Source organism: Chrysoperla carnea, chromosome 5 (assembly GCF_905475395.1).
Source record: "Chrysoperla carnea chromosome 5, inChrCarn1.1, whole genome shotgun sequence".
In the NCBI taxonomy this organism is placed as follows: Eukaryota; Metazoa; Arthropoda; class Insecta; order Neuroptera; family Chrysopidae; genus Chrysoperla; species Chrysoperla carnea.
This window is the reverse complement of record NC_058341.1, coordinates 22,267,919-22,293,962: the sequence shown is the minus strand read 5'-3', so window position 1 is coordinate 22,293,962 and position 26,044 is coordinate 22,267,919. Positions and strand designations below refer to the sequence as shown.

General features: G+C 26.9%; 1 protein-coding gene across 2 annotated transcripts in view; it reads right to left on the bottom strand.

The window, feature by feature from the left end:
* The window catches only part of LOC123299886, a 37,057-nt gene that overhangs the window by 2,568 nt on the left and 8,445 nt on the right, over positions 1-26,044 (bottom strand). Inside the window, exons 1-4 of one of the 2 annotated variants that reach the window (XM_044882290.1) lie at positions 15,444-15,545; positions 8,086-8,167; positions 6,352-6,403; positions 1,712-2,010 (exon numbers count right to left, since the gene is read on the bottom strand). In XM_044882290.1, coding sequence (XP_044738225.1) covers positions 1,712-2,010; positions 6,352-6,403; positions 8,086-8,163 — 429 coding nt within the window. In that variant the 5' untranslated portion in view covers positions 8,164-8,167; positions 15,444-15,545. Of the gene's footprint in view, positions 1-1,711; positions 2,011-6,351; positions 6,404-8,085; positions 8,168-15,443; positions 15,546-26,044 lie in introns of those variants that run through there. The other variant, XM_044882289.1, reaches the window with a different exon arrangement.

Here is a 26,044-nt window from a genome sequence, read left to right as displayed (position 1 = left end):
AGCGTTGTATCTCAATAACTACAATCCTGGTATTAATTTAAACTACATTTTTGTTTTCTTTGGGTTCAATTATTGCATTTTTTAAACATATTAATTCAGATTAAAATTTTATCCATGTTAAAATATTTGAACTACACCTCTTCTTAGAATTTAAAATAATTTTACTCCTTACATAATACCAAATTAGATTTAATAAATTTATGTAAGCTGGTTTACCCACGATTATTCTTTTTTTGCTACAAGACAGTCTGCCCACCAAGGTCAAAAATTTCTTTTTTAATTTGTTTTAAAGTATTATTTAAAATCGTTTTAAATGAACCTAAGGCATACCCAGCTTTTGGCCCAAGGAAAGGGGGGGAGCAAAACAGGAATTTTTTGTTTAGAAAGGGGAAAATTCGAAAAATTTGAGTTCGAAATTTCATAAATTAAACAATTTTTTGGCTTAAACACATACTTAGCCAAAAAAGGGACTAGTCGATAACTAATAAATAACTAATAATTTTTTTCGAAATTTCATTATGAGTACAATATGTTTGCAATTAATTTAAAAATAAATTTTATCCATATTAAAAAAGGGAAACTATATCATATATAGAGTTTCAAAACTGTAAACTAATTTTACAGTTAGTTACATCATTAAATCAAATATGGGTGTAAATGCGTGTAGGATTCAATTTTGGTAAATATAGTTTGTCATTTAATGTTATGAGTATCTATAAAAATATACGACAATCAAGAGGAAGGCAGAGTTCACTATTCCTATTTTACAAGAAGGTGGAAAACACATTGAAAAATGATCATTTACTTCTGTTTTATTGCAATATATCACCAAAACTAACTAACAAAACTAACGCCCGGCTAACTCTTGATCAGTGGATCAGGCACATTTTCCGAATATGCATCACAGTCAAATTCGAAAATTTTTCCGACGAATGCGGAACCTATAAAATTTTTGTTTTAAACTATTTCCCAGTAAAATAGGCTTTAAGCTTTAAGAAGTGTGAATAATATTTAATGAATCGTATTAATATTAAAAAAAAATTGGTTTTCCACTACTTCGTGTGAATTATAAAAGCATTGAATTGTGTAAAAAAATACATGTTATTGAAAGTGAATTATAATCTCACATGTTATTGAAGATGGCATACTTAAAACAGCAGCTGCTAAAAATCTAAGATATTTGTTTTATGACTTAATGAGTCAGGAAATCAACATTATAAACAAATCATTCGCCATGTTCGTTTATGATTGAAAAAACAGGTATATTTATCAACATGGGGCTAAGTACGCGATGAAAATTATTAGCGCAAAGTGTATTCGCATCGTGCATGAGTTTTTTTTCAAGAGATTGACATAAATCTTTTATTTGCATAAAGGGTTTACATTGAAAATTTCATACTATTTTCTAACAAATTTAAATAAGTTATTGTTATGTTACTTCAAAAAATATTTTTTATGCAATTCGTCTCTTATTTTCTCAATTTATAATGCAACAAGTTTAATTAATTGTTATTATTCAATAACTTTTATTTGAAATTTACTATACCAATTACATGTAAACAATTGAAAAATATTCATAATTTAAAAAAAAACGTGTGATTTTGCACCCAACGAATGCCATACATACATAGTTTACAAGTACTCGGTAGAGACTTTGCTTGCACACTGAAAATCGATGGCGAAAAGCTTCAAGCTATAAAATAAAACTTACCATTTGTGAACTCATTGTATTACAGGATCGCAATGGTAATCGATAAACGATTGGATCCTTTTGATGAATATATTCCGTCATACATGTTGAATTTCGTGATAAACCTTTTGGATATACTAAACCATTAAATACATTTTGTTGATAATCATATAATAATGAATTTGTATCATCAGATGTTTGTTCCTCTGAATTAAAAGTACCATAATCACCACCAGTGCGTATATGAATTATCATATGTGAACTTGTACATTCTACGTGGACATCTTCAACAGATGCGGAGGACGATGTAGATGTGGGATCTGGAATTTCAGAAAAAATACTATTTAGTAGTCTTCAGATTCTTTAGATCTTTAATTAAAAATTTAGTTGCCTCTAATATACACTGCAAAGAAAAAATGATTTCTTAACCGTTTGGAAATCTGTCGATTCGATACTACGCGAGACCCTATACCACAAACAGAAAATCGTGCCTGACTAAAAATAGACAAGATTTATTTATAACAAATCGTGTTAATAGAAACGAAAGATATTTTTGGTGAAGAAAATTTTCGTTTCCAACTTAAACGAAGAATTTCTTGGAAGCAGGGAAAACATTTTCCATCAAGAATTTCTTTGTGCTATGTGCACAGTTTCTTTTCTAAATTATTAAGATTCGGGATAGTTCTTGGCTATATTTAACGAAAATCCATTCAGCCGTTTAAAGTTTCTGGGTTTTTTATTGTTCGTTGATGGAGTACAGAGTAGTGAATTCATAACTATTTTCGTTGAAATGAAATGTATTCAATGAGCTCCTATTTCCCCCTCCTATCACCACTAAATTCATTATTTATAGTTAATTTTCTTTGTAAAAGTCATATTCTGGTGGCAAATAAGTATTGAACTAAAATTCTCTTTGCGAAAAGTAAAAAAAAATGGAATTTGTTAATTCACCATTTTTTCTATTTAAATTAATGATTATTTTCTTTTAAGATTATGCCTATGATGAGGTTGGAAATAACACCCCAACTTAAAACTTTTAAATTCCTGCAAGAAAGTGCTATTTGTTGGCTTTAAAAAATTTACAATTAATGTTTAATTTATAAAATCCATTTTTCTGGACATCAACTTAACAAATTCTTACTGCTCAAAAGAAAAATTCCACAGTAAAAAAGTTTACTGGCTCTTGATTCTAGATAAATTGAAAAAATTGCCAAAAATTATAACTAATTTTATTTGAAATGAATTTGAAAGTATTTGCAGATTTATTAGACTACAATAGGTGTATTATTATTCTACCAATCAATATAGAAATCTAATTAAATATGCAAAAGAATTAGAAATTTTAAATTTAGTAATTATATAGATTAAAAGACTATATTTATTTTAAATGATAGGCACTATGTTTAGTACCAATAGCTAGGCGGACATCGCATTATAACGACTGAGAGATCATTGAACTGATATTTGTATATTCAATTTGATTATATACATATATTAGTCTAAGCGCAACATTTTTAAGAATATGGCTCTATTGATATGAATCTGTTTATCTAGGAAAATTCGCGTATGTCTCTGTAAATACTGAAAGATATGCCAAAACTAGTAATTGGCGGAAAATTCGAGGAGCTAACGCGTTACCAACATTTCTAGATCCAATTTCGTTTCTAATCTTACACTTGAATAAGAAAGTCTAATTGATTTTATCGATGTTGCTTCTTTTATGAGGTAATTGGTTTACAGAATTCTTTGGCTTTGAACATACCAAATATTTGCCAAAAATTGCCAATTCATTTCAATACTTTAGGCATTTGTATGAGCTTGCTAGCTTGCTGCGTATAGTCTAGAAGTTAATTAATACAAGAGGCAACTCTGATAAAGTCGTTTGTTATGCTTCTATATTTTGGTTAGATATTCGCGATTACAAAATACTGAACTGAACTTGACTGATTTAAATATGAAATGGGGAAAGGATGAGCAAAAATTAGCTTAGAACATGTTATTAAATAGCAAAAAAAAGGACTTTCTACTAATTGACTTCAAGATTTTTTTATATCTTTCAATATTATCTGTGACATAAGCGAGAAAATCTTTAAAATCGAGAAATTTATTCCGTCTCTAAATCCATTACAATTTCGGACTGATAAAATGATTTATCGCATGGACTGTATACTCATCTTTTTTTTAAACAATCCACAATCATCTTATTATCACGTGATGTCATTTTTGATGAATAAGTAATGGTTTTTAAGGTGCTTTTTACAATATGAACAAAACACCATACAAAGATTAATTTCATAGATCATTTTGAATGATCTCATCAAAGATATAATCATTTCCAGGATGTATAGTATAATAATAATAAAATAATAATAATATATATAATTGAATATTGTTGTCATTATAGTACCTAGTTGTTCAAGATAGGTACAACCGAGTGAGTATATCTATAAATAATTTAGATATTTCATCAATTATAAAACAATAATACACCGGAAAACTGAAAGAAATAATTTGAAGAAAAAATAATTTATTTGTATGTTTGTTTGTTTTCAATTTTATTAGTTAGAAAAATGAGAGAAAAACAAGGGAAATTTAAACTATTGAGGAATTTGAAAGATATAGGTTGATGACTCCAAAACTGTAAGTGTTTATAGTAAGCAATAATAAGATTTATGTGCAAACCCCACGTACGTGCAAACATTTAATCTTTTGAACAAAAGGTCTATAATCGAGTGGTTCAAGGCCGGATTAAACATTTGAGGGACTTGGCCCGAAAATCATACGGGTTCCATGTAAGAGTAGCCTTTTTTACAAATTTTTTAATTATTTTCACTATATGATTTTTACAGTAAATTTTACTTTATGCTTATCATAAGCACCCTGAGTTTTGTAGTTTTTTAGATCTACGATTGAAGATCGTATGCTCGCTTATTCCATCAGCCATTTTCTGATTGGTTTTGTGTACATTTTTTATCATTTGTTTGTTGGGAGTCCCCGGAACATTCGGGGGCCCAGGTCCTGGGCTCAGTCGGGCACATGCATTAATCCAGCCCTGGAGGGGATACTAGGATACGCAAAACGAGTATTTGGGTATAATAAACATGTGTCCGGAAACGAAACCCTTCGGAGCTCTCATGTCTAATTATTTCATAAAGAATTTTTGTTCTAAATCTAACATTTTTTAAGAGGTGTGGAAAATTATTCGATATCCATCCGGTTAACCTATCCGGTTAGCCAGATTATAATTTTTCTTCTTAAAAACGTACAAAGCCAGCCGAACCGTGATGCTATTACAACATGAACTCAATCCAACCCCATTTTATTGGGTCGAATAAATACGGGCTGAATTTGAACGTGAGGGGTATTCGTATTACAAAGAGCTTCGACTAGAAAATTAATAAAATGATTTTTATACGTTTGATGAATTGTTATTATGAAATACAATACTCAAACAAATCAATTGAAAAAAATAATATCTGTTGACAAAAGACATTGAACTGAATAAATAAAGTTGATTTGATGTTGAAATAATCAACAATTGTAGTACGTTTAAGTAAGAATAAAGAATATTACTTATATTGTTTTTATATTTCAAGATATAATTAATTGTGTCATTCATAAAATAATTATGAGAGAATGTTTTGATATTAATGGTACTTACAACCATATTAGATTCTTATTGGATAATTCAAAATTCATGTAGTATTTCCTTTCAAAATTTCATAATTTCAAATTTAGTATGGAACGATATAAATTTAATTTATAATAACTTTCATTTTTAAAATTTTATTTGGTTTTTTTTTTTTATGTGAGCATCTTTAGATTGACCTTCAGAAAATAACACTCCTTCGATCGGTCATATTCAATTATTTAGATAAATTTTTCATTTTTGAAACATCTCCTGCTACTGTTTATCTCAATTTAGCCGATTTTTGTTCTAGGTAAAATCAGAAGAAAATGGGGAAGATGTAACAGTTTTGCTAGTACGAAAAGCGATTGTGTTGTTCCATTGAAAGATAAGTACTCTCGAAAGCCGTTAATTTTAAGACGAATACATTTTCAAAATTTATTTTCTTATTATATTTAGGCAGAGATGAAGTATGCCTTGCACCTCAGAGCGATTGCGCTAACGTAAGCGAATTTCTTTTTGTAAAATTTCAAATTACGTTCTTTGATTATGGAACTAAATCATATTAAAATTGCAGTAAGAATAATCTTTATCTTCCGAAGGAAGATATAGAAATATCTTCCGCGATGTTTTAAAGTGATTTAAATCCAGAATTTTACCCTGAAGAGGAAGGATACCTACGCACTGCAAATCGTACTTCATCATTACCCAATTTAAATAAGAAAAGATATACCCAAAATCAAATTCAAAGGAGTAATTGGTCATTTTTAAAGATGTTTCTATGTTCATTTCTAAATTTTGAGAACTATGATTAACCGTAGGTAATAAAAAGCAACTCCTTAATCCTCCTCTATAAGAATCTCCTTATCTATAAGAATCGTGAATTTTTTATATGTTGGAGCGGTTTTTAATTTTGTGAAAATAAACCTGCAAAAACCCTGTTATGGCAAAAATTCATAAGATAACATTCAAAAATTGAAATTGCGGTTAATGTATTCAATAAAAAATAATAATTATATTTATAATAACTTACTGGATATAATTGATGGCGGTAGGGCCCATGTAATTGATGAAAATATTATTATCTGTAACAAAAATAAATACAATAATTAACATTTACGTTCAATTTTACTTTTACTTTTTCCAAATTGGGTAATAAGTAATCAATAAAACCTTTTTCCCAAAAACAGAACCGACTAAAAAAATGACGAAAAAGCAATCAATTAATCGATTTCCAACTTAGTATATGGTTAATGTTAACTTTAAATCGTAATTGCTCACAAGGGAAATACTGATGGAAGTATTAATTTCAAAATTATTTTTACTTTTTGATACATTTCTTTAAGTCGGTTCAGTTGTTTGGGAAACAGTTTATTTTGCAGTTTTTAGGATTTGAGTTCGTTTTAATTATAACAGGTTTTCGATTGCATCTCTTGAAAAATATTAAATTTAGAGCAAAAATTCTCTATTTTTGACAAACGGCTAGACATTGATAAAAAATGAGATACCTAGATCCTTTTTAAGAAAAAGGGATAGGTTCGGTACAAATCTAAAAAAAGTAGGGAGATTTATAGACAGGGCCGGATTTAAATTTCTGCCGCCCTATGACTGAAATTTTATTTTAATAGTTTTGATATCTTATTTTAAAAAAAATAGAATAACTAATTAATTGCAGAAAATTTATTATGTATTACATATTATTTATTACTGTTCTTTTAAATTAAAATTAATTAGTATTATTTGATAATTCTCCAATTTTAGGAAAATTCATTGATCAATTAAAGTTTCTGTTATCAAAAAGACATACATAATTTGAAAATATTTTTAATTCTTCAAAAAAAGTATATTAATTTATCAATTCCAGAAAATAAAAATATCAAATTTTATTTTTGCAAACCTTTATGGAAATAAATTAATTAAACTATTTTAATAGTTTTTACTTAAATTTCCCATATTATAATATACAAAATTTTGATTTGATACATAATGCATAAATTATATTTCTTGAAAAATAAAATGTTTATTTAAAAGAATTAGTTAATTATATATTGTATAGAAAATATTCTCACATTCCAAATTTTGCCGCCCTAGAAAATTTGCCGCCCTGGGCACTAGCCCCGACTGCCCCTAGTGTAAATCCACCACTGTTTATAGATCCGAAAAGGGTCGTTTTTGGATGCATATTTACAATTAATCCCTCTAATACTGACCATTTCTTCTGATACACTAAAGTTTAAATTCTAATTAAAGTACTGAAGGTAGTATTTTTTCAAAATTTTATAAGTTTAAATATTTAAATTTTGTTTTTTTTGGCATGTAGCCTTCGGTTAATCTAGGGCTAAGTTTTGAGCTTTGAATCGAAAGCGATCTAAAGTTTGTCATTCTATTTAATTAAAGTTGAGAAGCCATTACACAGAGTTTAACGAAACCTTCTTAAAAATATTGAATATCAATGTTTTTTTGTGCTGTTATAAAAGCTCATTCATGTAAATCAAGGTAAAAATCATCAAAGATTTGTTTGTACCTCTTTCTAGCAAATGTTTGTATGGCAAATATAGTATATGACGTCAAATAATATGTCCAATGTCTCTGTCTAATATCTGTCTCATTAGTAGTTTAAAATATACTTGTATCATTCGCCAATCATCTTGGCCAATTTTAATTTTGATTTCACTTTTTGTCATCTCGTTTACAGTTTTTTCATATTTTGTTAAGAAATGCATAAAAATCATCGATATTGGAATAAAATGTATATAAATATACTTACACTAAATAGTATATTTCTTGTGATGCTGTATAAATGATGTGTTTTATGTGGATGTAATAATCTTGTTGCTGTAGCCATTTCTCTGTAAAAATAGAAAGTAAAAAATTATTACTTAATAATATTTAATATATATTATATTTTATAATTTGGGTCATACAATATTAATACATTTAAATTTAAATAAATATATAAAATTATGAATACAAATAAATGATTTTCATTAGTTTTATTATTATTTAAATTAGAGTTGTTATTTTGTTATACAAAATGATTGAATATTTTTTACAGTCAATAATTTAAATAATCCTTGGCGTTTTAATAATTATATTGTTCATATTATACAATAATTTTTCTTTTCATATAAATAAGTATTATAAGATGATTATTTCAAATGAATATTGTATAAAAAAAGATTGCTGTCGTGGGACCCTCGTTAGGAACGAAGTTCGTTACGAAGCTGTACAGAAACAAAGGTGATCTGTTCAATCTGCAGTGTGAAGTAGGCAGGGTCCCAAGACAAAAAAAAAAAAAAACTATTAATCAAGGAAACTCTTTTTGGTTGTGCATTCTGTCTGCACATAAACTCATTCTTTACAAAAGTGAAGATATAATGAACCAGAGGCTAGACCGTTTAACCTAAGATCCTTCTATCATTACAAACAATGAATTTATGTTTAACACCCATTTCAAATTATTAATGAAGTTTACTGTATGTGAAGTTAAAAATATGTCATAATGATGTATATCTTTGCTTATTTGATATTCCGTTACTCTTCAAATTTTTTTATTATTAGTTTTGATTGTTTTTGATTAAAATTAATTGAGTTGTTTATCAAAAAAGCTAGGCGATTTTTATCAAATTTATATCTATAAAAAAATAACAGGTTTATAATGAAAATGTATAGAAGAAGATAAAAAAAAAGTAAAATATAACCCGTTATAAAATCAAAAAATTATTTAGTAAAAAATTATATAGATCGTACATTATAACGTGAACAAAGTTTATAGTTTGTACTGATGCGAAAAAATAGTCCCTGGCAGCAAAAATTTACATTATTTCAACTAAAACCGTTAGAGAAATGTTTAAAATTGATTTGGAAAATGCACTTTTTTCAAATATAGATCTTTTTTATTCAAATATAGATTTTTTACCATCTTAAAACACAAAAAAAAAAAAAAAATTGTACTTTTAAGAAAATATTCAGTTGTTTTTTGTAAATTTTACATACAAAAAGAGGGTTTTTTTGTATGCTTTTATTATGCTTTAATGTTATTGGATCGTTTCACCATTAAAGATTATCTCGATCGTATCACCATCAAGGATTTTCTTGACAATTAATCAGCCTAAAGTTTCATTTCAATCAAATTTACAGAGATTAACTCATTACGACATGGATATGTTTTAAACAGCAACATTTTCTCATTTTCAAGTCTATAAAATTTAAAATTCCTAATTTTGAACGACTATATTACATTTTCTTGATACCAATAACTAATGCATCATTTATGATTAAATTATTTAAACTCGATTTTCCTAATTTTCCGACAAGTAACATTTCAATCTATACAACATAATTGTCTACATTGAATTTTACCACGCCATGATATTTGATCTGTATATGTTCGTTATTTTAAAATAAATATATACAATTTATAAATAAAATTAGATAACCATTAAAATAATCTAATGATAATAATATTACTTAATTATTGTATTTTAATTTATATTTTTGTTTTTTCTTAAATAAAAGATGTTCTTCATTTTAATATTATTTTTTTTAAATTCAAGGTTTCTATCAATTATTATAATAATTTAAAGATGATTATTATAATTATAAATTATATGCATCTTCATAACAATGCTAATTATTTTTATATAAATAATTATGTTTACTGATTATTTAATGAATATTAAAAAAAAAAAATTATAAAATGTATGAGAAAAATATCCGTGAAAAAATTTCCATTTATTTTATAACAGTAAAAAATTAGTAAAAATGCAGTTCTAAAGATACTACTCTTTCGTGAGAGGTCGCTGGTCACTTCTCAAGTTAAGGATTTTCAATTTTAGTTTTTTCTGTTGGTTGAATAAGATTTGATCTTTTTGAAATATATTCCTCGGATCAATTGTTCAATTATAGTTGAAATTTCAACATCGTTTGTCCTTTTTTCTGTTAGCAATGAGAAAAACTATTTGGAATTTGGGTTAACGAATATGAAAAAATTCTTAAACCTTTTAATTGAGGTAAAAAAATCTTACACACTTTTTCCTAAACCCAATAGTAACTATCATATTTTTCCCTAAACATTTTTAAGTTGAAAAACACTTTCGAACGAATCTTTAAACATTTTTCGAAAAGATCGACGAGAAGAAACAAAGCCATATTCTCATTCAAGTAAGGTATTTGCATCAATTTAATGTATCAATTTTTTCGGCCAATTTTATTGACATGAATTCATATAATGTATTTTTCACTATCGAAAATTATTAGTAAATGGTAAACCTTAATACCAACGGAGATTATTGAGGGCAAATTTCTGAATAACTTTTAACATCATATGAAAAGTACAGTCTTTGACTTTAAATCTTTACTGCAATTAGAAGTAGCCTGAAGAAATACTGACTCGTATTTGTAAATCAGGCACGGTTTCTCACATGTTATATTGCTCAAAGCCCCTTAACTATGAGCTTTAGAGAAACGTTTCAGAAGCTTTTTTAGGTTTAAATATTTAAAAAATACACTATTTTGACCTTTTTGTTTATTTGCGAGACAACTTTAATATCAGTCATTAAACTAATCGTGGTTTAAACTCTAAGCAAATATTTTTTTAACGTATTTAAAAAAAAAAAAATTGATAATTGATTTTCAGGAGTTCATAACGTTTCCAAAGCGAATTTTTTTATAAAATAAACAATGAAAATTAGTATAATTTGATAAAAATATGTTTTAAACATACGGTTATCATTATAAATTTGAGTTATTTTCTCTTAGCTAATGAGTATATTTTGTAAACCGCAAAGTAACCGCAATATTGTTAACTTATCTAGCCATAATTGTATGTTATAAATATAACATGACTTCATAAAAAACATGTATTATTCAATGCTTACTCATCTTTTTATACCCTGTACATATGAAATATTTATCAAGGTATACAAATTTTAGTCCCAAGTTTGTAACGCTTAAAAATATTGAGGGTACGAACAAAATTTTAGTATAGGCGTTCAAAAAATTACTTACTTAGTCCATTTTCTCCAAAAATATAAAAGAAAGGCAGTTGAAAATTTGCAGATAGCTTCAACTAGCCGTCTTATGAAAGATTCTCGAAAAAAGAATAAAAATTCTAGAAAATACTTTCAAAAAATTCGAAAACCAAAACAAATAGCCGCCGAAAGGCCGACATAATTGTGTTGCTTTTTAAAAAAAAATATGCAAGCACTGACATTCAACACTTTCTATACATGGTATTTCAACAATTAACTCAGGAAATTGTTTGTTTTCACTTGTTTTATTTATTTTTTTACATACGTAAATATTTTTTAAATTTACCTTGGATATAAACCAATAACAAATCATTAAAATGGAAATTACAAAAAGCAAAACTTACAAAAAAAGAAGAATTGAGAAAATGATTAAAATTTCATTTTTAAGAAGAAAATTTTAAAAGAATTGAGAAAACGATTAAAATATCATTTAGAATATTTTATAAATTATTATTATAATAAAAAAAATGACGACAAGGAGAAGCAGTCTTCTAAGAACAGTCTCTGCGTGATAATATTTCAGGGCTTAGTAATTTTCATTGATAATTGCTTAACAAATTATGGGAAAAGTGGACAGAATAATATATTTATTTTTTTAAATATCATGTACAGTTAAATATCATGTAAAATATCATTTGTGTTTACAAATTATCGAGTGAAGAATCCTCGACGGTACCTTTGGCGTTTTACATTTTTTTGCATTTTAAATAAATTTCTCACATTATTTTTGTACAGAGGTTCAAGTTCATATGTTCAATCTAATTATACTTTTAATATTTACTTCCACGCTGATATGTTTATTTGAATGCAAATGATTATTTATGACTTTCAGAAGAACCTGCCATGAGAGCCACATAGCTTCTTTATAAAAAAGGTATTCATTTGTATAAAACGGTTTGTGCGATACCAGACATCAGTATCATATTTTCTAATATCAAAATGAAAAAGAATTTTGGAATGTTGGTTTCATTTTCATTATCTTCTTCGTAAAAGAAGAAGTTTTCAATATTGCAATTTTTAATAAAATTAAAAAATAGGTTCTTGTTCTATGCAGCTATTGGTATCTCCATGCAATTAATATATCCTATTTTACTCTAGAGTGTAGGTAGTCCATACAAAACGAATGCATGTCATATAATGATTCGGAAAGATATTTTTTTTATATTCGCAGCGTAGATTACTAAATTTGTAGTTACCAGGTAGAATTTTAAAACTGATAAATAACTGATACCTATAAAGATGGCACAAAAAATTTACGTCTCAAAAAAAATATAAAAGTCTGCAGTGATTTCTGTGAATCTTATGTGACATGGATACTGATCTTATAACCAACGTCTGAAGTATATGGTCTGTTGAAAAATCTTATATATTTTATTATGTAACGACAAAGTACGCTGCTTTTATTTTGCCATTCATCTTTCAGGATTTATTGTAGGACCATCTCCTGCAATTGCATTAAAACTGCATCACTTGTACTAGAGTGTACTTAGATTAGATTAGAAAAGATTTGAGCTAGGAATAAGCCTTAGAAGGTCTTTTGTAGACCGACCAGTTCGATCTATTGTACTTTCTTTGCTTCAAAGGTGTTCCAGAAGCTTTTCAGATTTAACATACTTTCGCATATTCCTAGTCTAGATACTGGCATTTATTTCACTCGAGTGGAGATCAATCCATCCTATATAGAATGTGTATTCCTGTTTCCGCATTTTCATGGCTAAATCTATCAAATGATTTTTCCACAGTTGTCAACGCTTTCGGGGCCTTTTTTTATGAAATGTATTTTATAAAAAAATATCACATGGTCTTGGCCATTAATGTTTGCTCAAGAGCGGTTGGACTCGTATACCATCCTTTCCTTTTCACAATGTTAATTTTGTGGTAGTGTTCGAACAATCTTAAATAATTTCACTTTCAACAAATCGTGATGATATAGTCCTAATGTGATTAAAAACACATTAACGCTATTAAATTCAATAATAATTAGTGAGTGCAATAAAAAAATTGATATAAAAGTGTATTTTTATTTATTATATTACATAACAATAAAATATTGTAGACATAAATAATAAACTGTATTATGTAATTGAACAATCGTTTTCATGTGAAAATAAATTGTAACAATAACATTATCCATTGTTATTACACTTTTTGTTTCAATAATTTTATAAATATTTACAATATTGGTTCATTAACTATAACAGTAGATATAGTATATAAACTATAAATGATCAGGAGTTTAAGGTGCCAAAATAATGTATCAGTTGTTTAAGATGGGATTTCCATCTTGAGAATTGACAAGCGAATTGACATGAAATTTAATATTAAGAGTTAGTCTCCAAGTGATTAAATTCAGAAACAAGATTAGTGGTTTTTGACATTATCTTGACAAGGTAGCAAAATTTGACAACCGCAAGAGATATTAACTTTAAAACCTAAAAGTAAAGGATAGAGAATAGAAATCCAATAGAGACCAAGTTCACTATGTTACAAATAGAAAATATAAAACTATGAATACAATAAACCTTGTTACATTCTTTTGTTACGTTTGCCTCCTGATCTAGACGATTAAATGCTAGAAATAAGTCAGTTGAAATAATCAATAGACATTCAAAAAAATATCCAATAATGAATAGTACAAATTATTTAATAGAAAAAAAGATTTTGTGGTTTATCTCTAAGAGTATTTCATCCATTGCTTGTTTTACGCCAATTTCTTCAATATTAAAAAACACAAAGGCACATTACAAAGGTAACAACTACAATTTTTCATTACCTTCTCTATAAGGAAGTAAAATTTGGAACTTATCAATGATAAGGTAAAAGTAAATGATATGAATCTTCAAGTATAATGGGTTTTTGTTCTATACATCTATTGGTAGCTCCATGTGATTAATATATCCATAAGCTATCTTTTTTATTTTTATACGATGCATGTATATATAAAAAATATATCAAAGTATACTAAGTTTAGTCCCAATTTTGTAACGCTTAAAAATATTGATGAACCAAATTTTTATATAAGTAAAATGACCTAATTAACCCATTTTCGGTTGTCTGTCCGTCTATCTGTTTGTCAACACGATAACTCAAAAATGAAAAAAAGATATCAGGCTGAAATTTTTATAGCGTGCTCAGGACGTAAAATGTGAAGCCAAGTTTGTAAATGAGCAACAAAGGTCAATTGGATCTTGGATCCGTAGGACCTTTCATGTAAGCCGTTAGAGATAGAACAAAAGTTTAAATATAAAAAATGTTCCATATATAAAAATAAACAACTTTTGCTTGAAACATTTTTTCGTAAACATCATTGTTTACTCTTGAGGGCGTAAATTATATAGTATGTATTATATGGAAATATCAGTGCTGTGTGGCTAACTAAGAGTGGCTATCTTTCTTTAATTTCTTGACGTAAAGAAACAAATGATTATTAACTCAGTCAATTGTTTGTTTTCACTTGTTTATTTCATAGGCTTGCTTTTCACCGATTTTCAAATTTAATTTTCTGGAGAAATGAATTAAATTCCATGAACTCCAATAGAGATATTTTTTATTTATCACCTTATTGAACTTAAGAAATTATTGTATTCACCTCGAAAATCGTAATAAATGAAAAGTGCAATGTATACTTTCGTCCCTTGGTTTATCTATGATAGAGTTTTGGGACTCTCTGATATTTTGATACTTCTAGGTCTGTCTCCAAATCATGCTGAAGAGGTGATATCCGAGAAAAAAAGAAACATAAAAAGTATCGTTTGTTCATATTTTAAGATTGTATTGTTTCTACAAAATTTTGAATTTGTTCTTCTGTCTGATATCTAGCTAAAATTTTAATTCATTTATAACCTTCATTTATTATACATAATTTTTGAGATATGAAATATTTATATTTATTTATTTACTTTATCAGAAAGTTAGTGGCCTGGTATCAACGGGTAATATCTGCACTAACGACTTACGACTAACGACGAACATTTTAAAAGAAACAACATAATTTTTTTTCTACACTTCATATAAAAATATAATCGGTTGACCAATGGTTATTAAAACATACCACAAGAATTCTTAACAAATTTTAAACCCAACAGACACTTACTCAGTAAAAATATTGCACAATAGCACAATAAAAAAGTATTATTCAACAAAACTTTATATTAAACACGTATAAAAAAACACTTCTTATTTTAACACAGAATTTTTAATCAATTTAAACATTTTTTTTATATTAAAAATAAATTAGTAAAAATCACTGAATTAAAAATTATAAAAGATTTGTGAAGAAAGTAAAAGTTTTTAACAACAACAACATCAATAGAGTAGCAAAAGTTTTATTACATTACAACCTATGGTGTTTCCTCCGCCATCATAAGATTGTAACTGAAAAGGTTAAACTTGCAGTAAAACAAGCAAAGGTATAGTATGAGTATCAAACAAAGCAACAACTTATAATAAAATGTCTTATACGTTTCTTTTAAAAATACATAAAGGTAACTTTTTTATAATACACGGCTAAAGTGGAAATGGTCAGTGATACTTCAATAGTGGTGTACGTATTATACAGTTCTTTCAAAGTTATTTATAGATTCTTTTTAATATGAAAATCACCATATAATGATAATAGCTTTACCCGTGTGGAATTCCGCGGTATCCGTGACTACAAACAGGCTTGAGAAATAATATAATATAAGTGATACAAAAATTTACTTTTTTATATTTATAGGCAATTTTATAACAGACATGATATACCAATTACCTAATGAACAAAATTACATCTTAATACTATTTCCCTATCCCGTTTTTTTTTCTAAACGGGACATTTTTATACCTTGAGCCGATATTTCATCATTAGCCAGCAAGAGGAGTAAATCACAGAATTTGATAAAGTAATAAAGAAGATTTCGTATGTTGCATATCCAAGAATTGATCGTAAACCTTTCATGATAATAATATCCACTTAAGGTAGAATACATTCATAAAAATTAATAAAAATATGCTCATATAATACGTACACTATTTGTCACATCAGTCGTGCTGTATTTAATACATAGACATAGTATGGATACATATACAAATTATACACACACAGCTGCATTTATAAATTGTTTTTTGTGTTTATCGTTTTTTGGGAAAATGTGCAAGAACCGTTTTCTTGACACCAAATTCGTCATAAATCAAGGTATCGTTTAAAATGTGTTAGTTTTAGTCAAATTACAATTAACCAGTTGGTACAATTAACCAGTTGACATGCAAAAAGTTCCCACATTTAACATCTATTCGAAATTTTATTTCATTTCAAAATTGAGTTAATAACATGTTATCTTTAAATCCTCAAAGTTATCTTCAAATTAATGCTTGGATATGAAATGGGTTTTTATTCTATTCGGCTGTTGGTATCTCCATGTAAATAATATATCCTAATATAAGTTGTACTTTTGATCGATTTTTAAATATTTTTTTTGATATATTCGATTCATCAATTCTATACATAGATAATTCCAATATAATTATTTTTTTATTTCCTGATAGAAAAATGTTGTATTCATCTCGAAAATTATAATAAATGTATTTTTGTTTGAAATATCTATAATGTTAGAAACACCACGTTTAAAAATATACGCGTAATAACAAAATCGGGTTTAGAGAAATGGGAATGTACGTTTGTTATTTTGACTTCAATTCGCTAATCAGGTGAGGCACAAAATCAGCACAGGATTTCTCTTTGTAGCTATCAGTCTATTTAAATAAAAATTTGAAGTAGAAATACTTTAAATGCAAGCTTTTTTTACTTTAAAATGTTACACTTTAAAAAGTATATTTACCTAATTTATTTGTAGAATTCTAGAATGTTTAATTAACGTGTGAGCACATCCAAAGGATACGACTTTTTCTTCGTTAACACACATTAACCAGGTAACGCCGGTTATTTTTATAACACAAAATTTACAAATGATTTTACAGTTTAACTTCTTTATTTAATCTTGTATCTTTCTTTTTCTCAGGGTGTTTTGTGTGCAGGTAGTTATACCACTGTTTTAGATTCGCCATACAAATAAAGTCAAGAATAAAAACTTGTTTATAAGATTATATTATATACACACACAGCTATAATATTTGTTAGCCATAATACTATGATTACCTGTACTGTGTTCAAGAATGCATTTCCATGGTTAGATGTGTTCTTGGTTGTGGTAAAAAAATATGTTGATATACTATAAATATATTATAAGAATACTTCGTTGCAGATGCACGGTTTTAAAAGTGAATTTGTAGAGATATAGATGAATAGATAAAGATACTATTTCTGTTTTATATTATTTACAATTTAATGGGTGGTTTATTCTATACAATCGGAGATAAAAATATTGTACTTATACATTCGTTTTTAAAAATTGTAGAAAAAGCTCATTTTTTGTGCGTGTTCATGTTAATAATAATGAAGTTCCTGTAGCTTCATAGGGAACATCATACAAAACAATCAGTATTTTATTTGTAATGATTGGTCAGAAAACATTTCAGCTCATATTTACATTTATTATAAGTATGTATACTTCTTCTTCTAGAAGTCTTTATAGGTTGGTTTTGTGTAGAAACTTATAGGGTATCTTCAGGGATATTTTAGATATATCATTTTGGTATTTACGAAGTGTACCACTTATTTTGTGCATCACCATTTTCAGATATTATTTTTCCATCCAATTTACTTATTTCTAGAATTTGCTTCGAATTTCTAGACAGAAATAATGGTTCTTTCGGAAAATAAAAATGCTAAAAGGAAAACAACAATTTTTGGTTAAAATAAACCTATCAAACCATTTTTGACTAGTTTATACAAAGCATCGATCTTAGTCCTCGATAATAACTCCAAAATTCGATAGTTTTTTTTTCTATTAAACGCAAATTTCATTGAATTTTAATGAATGAAATAATATAAAGAAATTATTAAGAAAAGTAAGAGATAAATTCGTAGATAAAGAATAAATAAATTTTATTTTTGTATCTTACATATAACACAAATTAAGTATTAAAACTCTTTCATTTAATAGAATAACATATAAAAAGTATTTATTAATAATTCATATTTTTTAATAATAATAAAATATTCATTGGTATTACTAGGCAGTTGTAGTATCTTCATCACTTTCCCATAATGATGTAACACTATCATCTTCATCATCAATAGTGAATACAAGTAGTAAGTGTTTAAGATATTCATTTCGATTATCTGTGATCTATTGTGAATGATCCGTAGTCAAATTTTTATATATCAAAAGAAAATAGATCATTTAAGACGATTTATTTTAAAAATTAGTAAATTTACAAAATGTAGCTTGATTGTAAAACTTCGGGGTGTATGGAAAACTGTTTCATCCTGAGCAATAAAATACCAAATAAATTCGTTTTCAGAAAAACTACGATTGTGTCAAATGGATTGTTCAAGATAGTATTAAAATATATACAATTTTTTCGTACCTATGCAATTAATTCCTAAAAACGCTTTATTATTAGTACAGAGTCAATCACCCTTTTTTCTGTTTGTAAGAATGATCTATAAAATGGTGGAAGCGTAGTGCAGTGTATCTAACATATCCTTTTTGTTCACAAAATGTAGTTTACACATCGCCTCCACCATTATTATATTTTAAAAACTGATAAGAGATAAAGAAACATTTATATTAAAACGTTATTCTTTATTAAATAATCATCAATTTTTATTTTCCGTTAACTTAATAAATTTGGTAGAAATTGAATCTAAAAATCTTGTTTGCATTCTGGTCCATTATTAATCAAGATCCTATTGTCCTACTTAAAGAGTTTCTTAACAATTTTGATATTCTTAATTTTTGGTAGTTTTTTCAGACAATTGTTAGTAAAAAGGCCAGTCACCACGGAGATCTATTTACTTTGATATTTAAGTTATGCATGTCTGTAAAATTTTCCTTAACATAAATAAGTGTTTAAATATGAGAATAATAAACAAATTTTTTTCATAACCTCTGACATTCCAGTCTAGCACTCTACATCTTCTTCCAACTTCTCAGATAAAAGATATAATGATTATAAGTGTTGTCTGTCGTCTGTAAGTGTATAGATGTTTCAGACTTGTTACAACGATATCACATACAAAGTTTAAAAAGTATGATAATCAATAATGTTTCAATGATGCTCATCGATTCGTAACCATTTATAATACAGTAATGTTTCAAACTTGATATAGATTTGTAAAAAATAATTAAAACATTTATCACGTAATATAAATACAATAAAACTATTCTATTGTATTTTTTATTGTATATAGATATCTGTTTTTTTATTTTTATATTTCTAATTATAGAAGAATATTGTGAGAAAAATGTAATTTACAGTTCAATGTTATAGATTAGATACCTTATAGCGTTCAATTTATTGATTTATTATCGATAATATCATAGAAATAATTATATCTAATCTATGAATAAAAATCTATAATTAAAAAAAAAGATGGTCTAGCCAATTAAATACCATTTTTGGCTTTTATAAAAATATCAACAAGCTATAAATTAAAGCGGTATTAAGTCTTACCGGAAATTGATAAGATATAATATCAAACCTGTAAATTTGCAAAAAAAGTTTTATGGAAGTAAAATAACGGGTTACAACAAATTTTCATTTATAACAATTATACTCAACAGGGTATGGCTACAATCAATAAGACTTTTTTCTAGTTTTGCGATTTGTAGGTTGATGTAGGTTCCTCATCAACATATAAACAGTTTCATGAAGCCTACTCACTTTAACAGAACATACATAAAAAGTGTCATTACTTTTACAATAAATTACATTTTTGATTTTACGTTTTACATGAGTTGATGTAATAAAGTTGTTACTTTTCTTACATAATCACATAATATATCTTCTTCATTCGGATCATTAAACCTTTGGTGACTTTACAGTTAATTTCTTTCTATTGAAATGAAATTGACAATAAATTATAAAAAAATTAATCTTCAACTATATTTATTTAGTATTTTAATTTCCTGAAAGAAAATTTACTTTACTCGCCTCGAAGATTAAAAACATATCTTTAAACTTCGAGGTGATGTGTATAGAAAGCTATTAAAGACTGATTAATTATAGAGTAAAACATTTAAGTCAATTTTTCGATTAGTTTATATTTTTTACATTAATGAAAAAGGCAGAGAAATTGGTCAAAATTCAGCTTATTATATTTATAATAAAATATGGTGGAGGCGATAGGAAAAAATTCGTTTTATAGCACTGCAGCAATCTTTCTATTATTACAAGCTTTTATTTAGTTTCATTGTGGCTCTTGTTTGTAATTTAATCTTGAAAATTAATTTGACTCACTTCCCGATTGAGCAGTATTCCGATCGAGCTGAAATTTTGTATGCGTATGTAAATTGGATGACAATGAATTTGTATGGAAAATGTGATCTGATTTTCCCATTGATTCCACCATATTTGTTTTGCAAAAGTTTTAAATTAAAAATTAAAATTAACAAATATTAAAGGGAGGCTTTAAGGGACAAGCTTTTATTTTGCCGATAATTGAGCGCATGCAACTTTTACAGATACTCATGTATGAGAGATTCATAAAAAAAATTATTTTCTACTTTTTAGTACATTTAAAGTTTGTCCCTAAAAAAGTATTTTTATTGAAATTATTGAAAATTGTTTTTTCTATATTGATTTCACAACGTTGTTGCAACTGTTCTTGAAAAAAGTGAGTGGACTTTTTTTCATAAAAATGGGTCAGTTATTTCAAGGGCCCGGAATAAATTATAATAAACAACTATTTCTTTATTTGCTTCTGTTGTAAGGGAACACGAGCCCCTGATGCTAAGGAACGGACTTTTGTACGCTTGTTGTATCAGTATGCGTTGGACCTAAAGATCATATATATTAGGTACATCACGGATTTTGTATACGATTCTAAATACAACGTATACATGTATAACATTGTATGTGGGAAAATGTATTTATTTAAAAAAATTTGTCTTTTAAAAATATATAATATTCATACAAGTAATATTTACTTTGTTTTGTTGAATTATTTATAAACGAATCTGTATGATTTTATACGAATATATTGTACAATAAAAGCGTTAGATATTTGTTAGAATATTTTGATTTTATTATTACAGTAAAACCTAATATACAATCTATAAATAATAACATATATTCCACAGGAAATTGTATGTTGAATCATTATGTAACAAAGTATTTTTTTCATGTTTTTGTTATTTTCACTTTCTTATTTATTAAAACCATATTTGGTGAATATGTTATAGTTATATGGAAAGTAAAGTACAGTTTAATTATTAAATTATTCAAAGTATTTAGATTAAAATATTAATGAATTCAATTAATATATAAAGTAACGGTTTATTCAGATTGGTATAGAGTAAAATCCAAAAGAATACATACTTCATTTTACTTTTTGTAAGAATTATGAGTCAACAGAAATTATAAAGAACAATTCAAATTAAGTTTTTCTATAACTATACTTTTTTTAAACACAAAATGAAATATTATAGACCGTGGTACACCACGAGTTTTTTAAATGATAAATATATACTTGAAAGTTCGTGGATAGCTTCCTTTTGACGAGCCTACCAAACTTTAATCTACGATTTTTTTCGAAAGTGCTGCGTTTTCAATTGAGCATGATGGTATCATATTTGAGTTACTCATAGTTTGGAAAAACACAGCAGAGAATTTGTCGGACACTATGACCACTTGATAACATTAATAACTATTTAACAATTCAGCAAAAGTGAACTTTGTATGTATTCAAAACATAAATACTATTATTATTCGAAGATAGCCCATCAATAGTTTTACTGCATTTAGACATTTTAAGTATTGGTACAAAATATGATTCATATCTGGAGAACAAGAAAATAATAATGCTTCAAATAAACAAGTATACAATTCTATATTGGTACATATCGAATATTATCGATCGTTATTATTGATTTTATTGTTTTATATAAATATAGTCATAAGACCAACGTACGTTTTCTAGGATTATTTAGAAGTTTAAAGTTCAGCATTTTTTTTAATGAAATTGTTATTTTCTGGTTCAAATATTGTGCACATTGGTCACTGAAACAGCCCGATTGATTGAGTTAAGGTAGTACAAGCACCAAGGCAATTATAGATTTAGGGTTGAAATTATTTGTAACTTATTTTCAACTTTGATGATGAATTTTGTTATAAAATGAATGTAGGTTCCAGATATTTTATTCTTACTTTTATTATCAAGTTATAACATAATTCACCATCAAAATTGGGAAAAAAATATTTTTTTTAATTTGTGTCCCCACTACCGTGCTCATACATCCTTAATAAGTCGGGCATATCGGGTTTTTTGGGATCAATAATTTATTAAGTTTTTAACTTTAATTTAAATAGTTTTTTTTTTTATTTCCACCGATTAGTTTTGGAGAAATCTATGAAAACATATTCATCTACCATTTTACCATAAGACAAATGTAAAATGCTTACTTGTGAAGTCATTTATTTATTTAAATAATCGGGCGGAATGTTAATTTTATTCTATTTGAAAGCAAAAATACACGGACAAACATTATTTCAGATGATTGCATTTTGTCTTCATGTAGTTATTATCTCTTATATCTCGTAGCTAGATAGTAACATCTTTCAAGAAATTGGTGAATAATTCAAGGCACATTTCGCTCAAATTGTAAATTTATGCTAGTTTTAGGTTTATTCAACATACAACTGCAAGTACAATAAAATAATATTCAAAATAAATATAAAATTGAAGCGTGGTAGTGTTTTTATTATGGTATCGTAGCGTCATCATGTCATTGAACTTTACAAAACACTTTAAAAGGTATAATTTTATAAAACTTATAAAACGAACGAACGAACCAACGGTTTTATTGCACATTTTAAGTTAAAACTCTTCTCTGCCTACTACAATATCAAATATAAAATTTATACGCTGTTACTATTCAAGCTAGCCATTTATTTTCTGAAATTGAAACATCGTAAACTTTGTGAAAACAAATTTGTTTTTTGTTACTTTTATGACAACAATGTTAGATACTATAAAAACGTACAGTTGATAGATTACCCAAACAAGCCGAAAAAAATCAGCAATGTACTTAAATGTTAAAATTCTAAACTATGTAAAAGCAAGGTACCTCCGTTGGTAAAGGAAAAACCATATAGGAACCATTTACTAACAATAAATAGTCGTAAGTTATACGTCATGACCATTTAGAAAAGACGTACTCAGAGGCGGATCATATTTCTGTTAATACGCTTCGATCGACACCTCAACGAAGTCGATATCATTTATTGTTCGCGCGATATCGACGACGAAAAAAATGTCTTCGGACGTAAATACACACACACACATACTTCTCAAAATTGGTGTTAAAGTCTTGTCCTAGTAAAAAACGTAAAGATATGGTAAAAATTTCGATTTCGAAAATCGATTCCATTAATACTGGGGAGTTAATAATACTTAACGGTCCAACATATCTATAGTGATTTTGAAAAGTATGCTCTAAAGGGAAACTTGCTTCGAGAGGTTTTAACAGCCTTCTCTTAATGGTAACAGCCAGTATAAATGTTTTTGTTATTTTTAAAGTGCAGCATCATCTTAAATGGAGTGATGTTTTGTTGTTGTTTGTTGTTGTTCAATCGTGATTAGGTGTGATTTATTGTTATTAAGTACTTAGATTTTGTTTTTAATTAATTGCTACAAATTGTACATTTTTTAAATCTAACAGTACTTAAAACTATATTTGTTCAAACTAGAGATATTTGATATACACTGATTCATCGAATTCACTTGATATTAACAGTACGATGCAATCGATTCGATGTTTTAAGAAGCTATTCATTTTCTCGAAGCATCGATATATTTTCACAAAACATCGAATCTATGTTAACAAAGTAAAACTTTTTGTTGTTGTTGGAATAAATTGACATTGGCAACACTAATTCCGCAAATTGCTGTTGTAAGAGTAATAGATTATTAGAAATTGTGCTTTGTGTATATGGAGTGTCAGGAGCCTGACTACAGCTTTTTGATGCAGTGTTAGAAAAAGTAATCGACGTTGAGAAAACATCGATGTTTCTAGCCAATGCACGGAAAAAATCGATACATAGTCTGTATTGAACACTATAATTATTAGTTTATAAAGGTATTCAAAATAATTGAACCAGCCAAGTGTTCGAGAGCGTGAAGTCGTTCAATATATTAACATTGATAGATTTGGAAGTGCAAAGTTATGAGTTTTAATCTCAGGGATAACCGTCTATGTTTGTGGAGGTTTCTGCATTTCCCTTTCGCCCAAACGCTTGTCAGCATAGTTCCTTCCAAAATCCGCTGCAGTCGCACCTCCTGAATTATGAAATGAATTATAATTCAATGACATGGGTGGCCTTTGTTGTAGACCAGAATGTCTGAGACACGGAGGTAAAACCCCATTATTATTATCATTATTATTGCCTTCGTTCTTTTGAATATTTGAATAAACTATTCTATTTATTCACTGATTGCATGTTAGTTAAAAAATGTCTGAATATAAAAATATTTATATCTCGTTTTAACCTTGTCAAAAAGAAAAATGATTTCAAAACGATATATTGTGACATTGAGGTTATATTCAAAGAACTAAATCGTAATTTAATTAAAAAAACTAATTAAAAATTATGTCATTAAAATTCGCATGTTGTTATGGATGTTAATGATTTATTCATGCATTGAAATCATTCCCTATGTACTATAAAATTAAATGTAATTTTTATAATTTTGTTGCAAGTACATGTGCATAATATATTATAATAAATAATGTCTTCAATGAGTGTTAACTTTATATTTTCTTCATTTATTTATTTATTTATAGTTTTTGGTCTAATTATTACATTTTTTTAGCTCAAAAATAAATTACATAATAATATAGTGTAATTAGTTTAGTTTAATGGATGGAATTTTTTTTTTATAATTAATTTATAAGATAATAAGTTACTCTAATTTATAATTAAATTTTAATGTTATAATTATCTTATATATTATTACTCTAGCAAGTTTTTTTCTGTTCTACCCTTATCTTCCTTATTCCTTTATCAAATTCCATGATTCAGCCATTATTTTCAATCTTATTATGTCTAAGTTTGACGCAAAATATACTCACGGTTTATAAACGTACCGCTTAGGAAAAAATACGCTAGAGAAATAATTTGAACGATAAAATATAAATTTAAATAATAAGTTTGTTAAGCAAACATGTTGTTAGTTCATTAAGGCAAACATGTGGGCATATAATACTCAAAACATTATTAGGTAAACATGTTAGTTATTACAGATGCTCTCCTAATACTTTAGACATATTTTTACTATTTACTATTTTACTATATTTTTACTATTTTTAATACATGTTAATATTAATTTAAGAGCTTCTAAAAGAATGTGTTAATAAATGAGTCAAATTTCGTGAAAATTGAGCTTTGAATACTTCTGTTACATTTTAAGATCACACATAATATGATCAAATCGAATTATATGTATACACACATACATTTCAAAATGTTCTTACAAAAAATATTTTGCAATTTTATAATATTCGTGTTAATCACGCAAATCTTCATGTGAAACTATCGAAATTATCAACCATAATTTCAAAATCATTTAGTTACTAAATCTTTAAAACAATA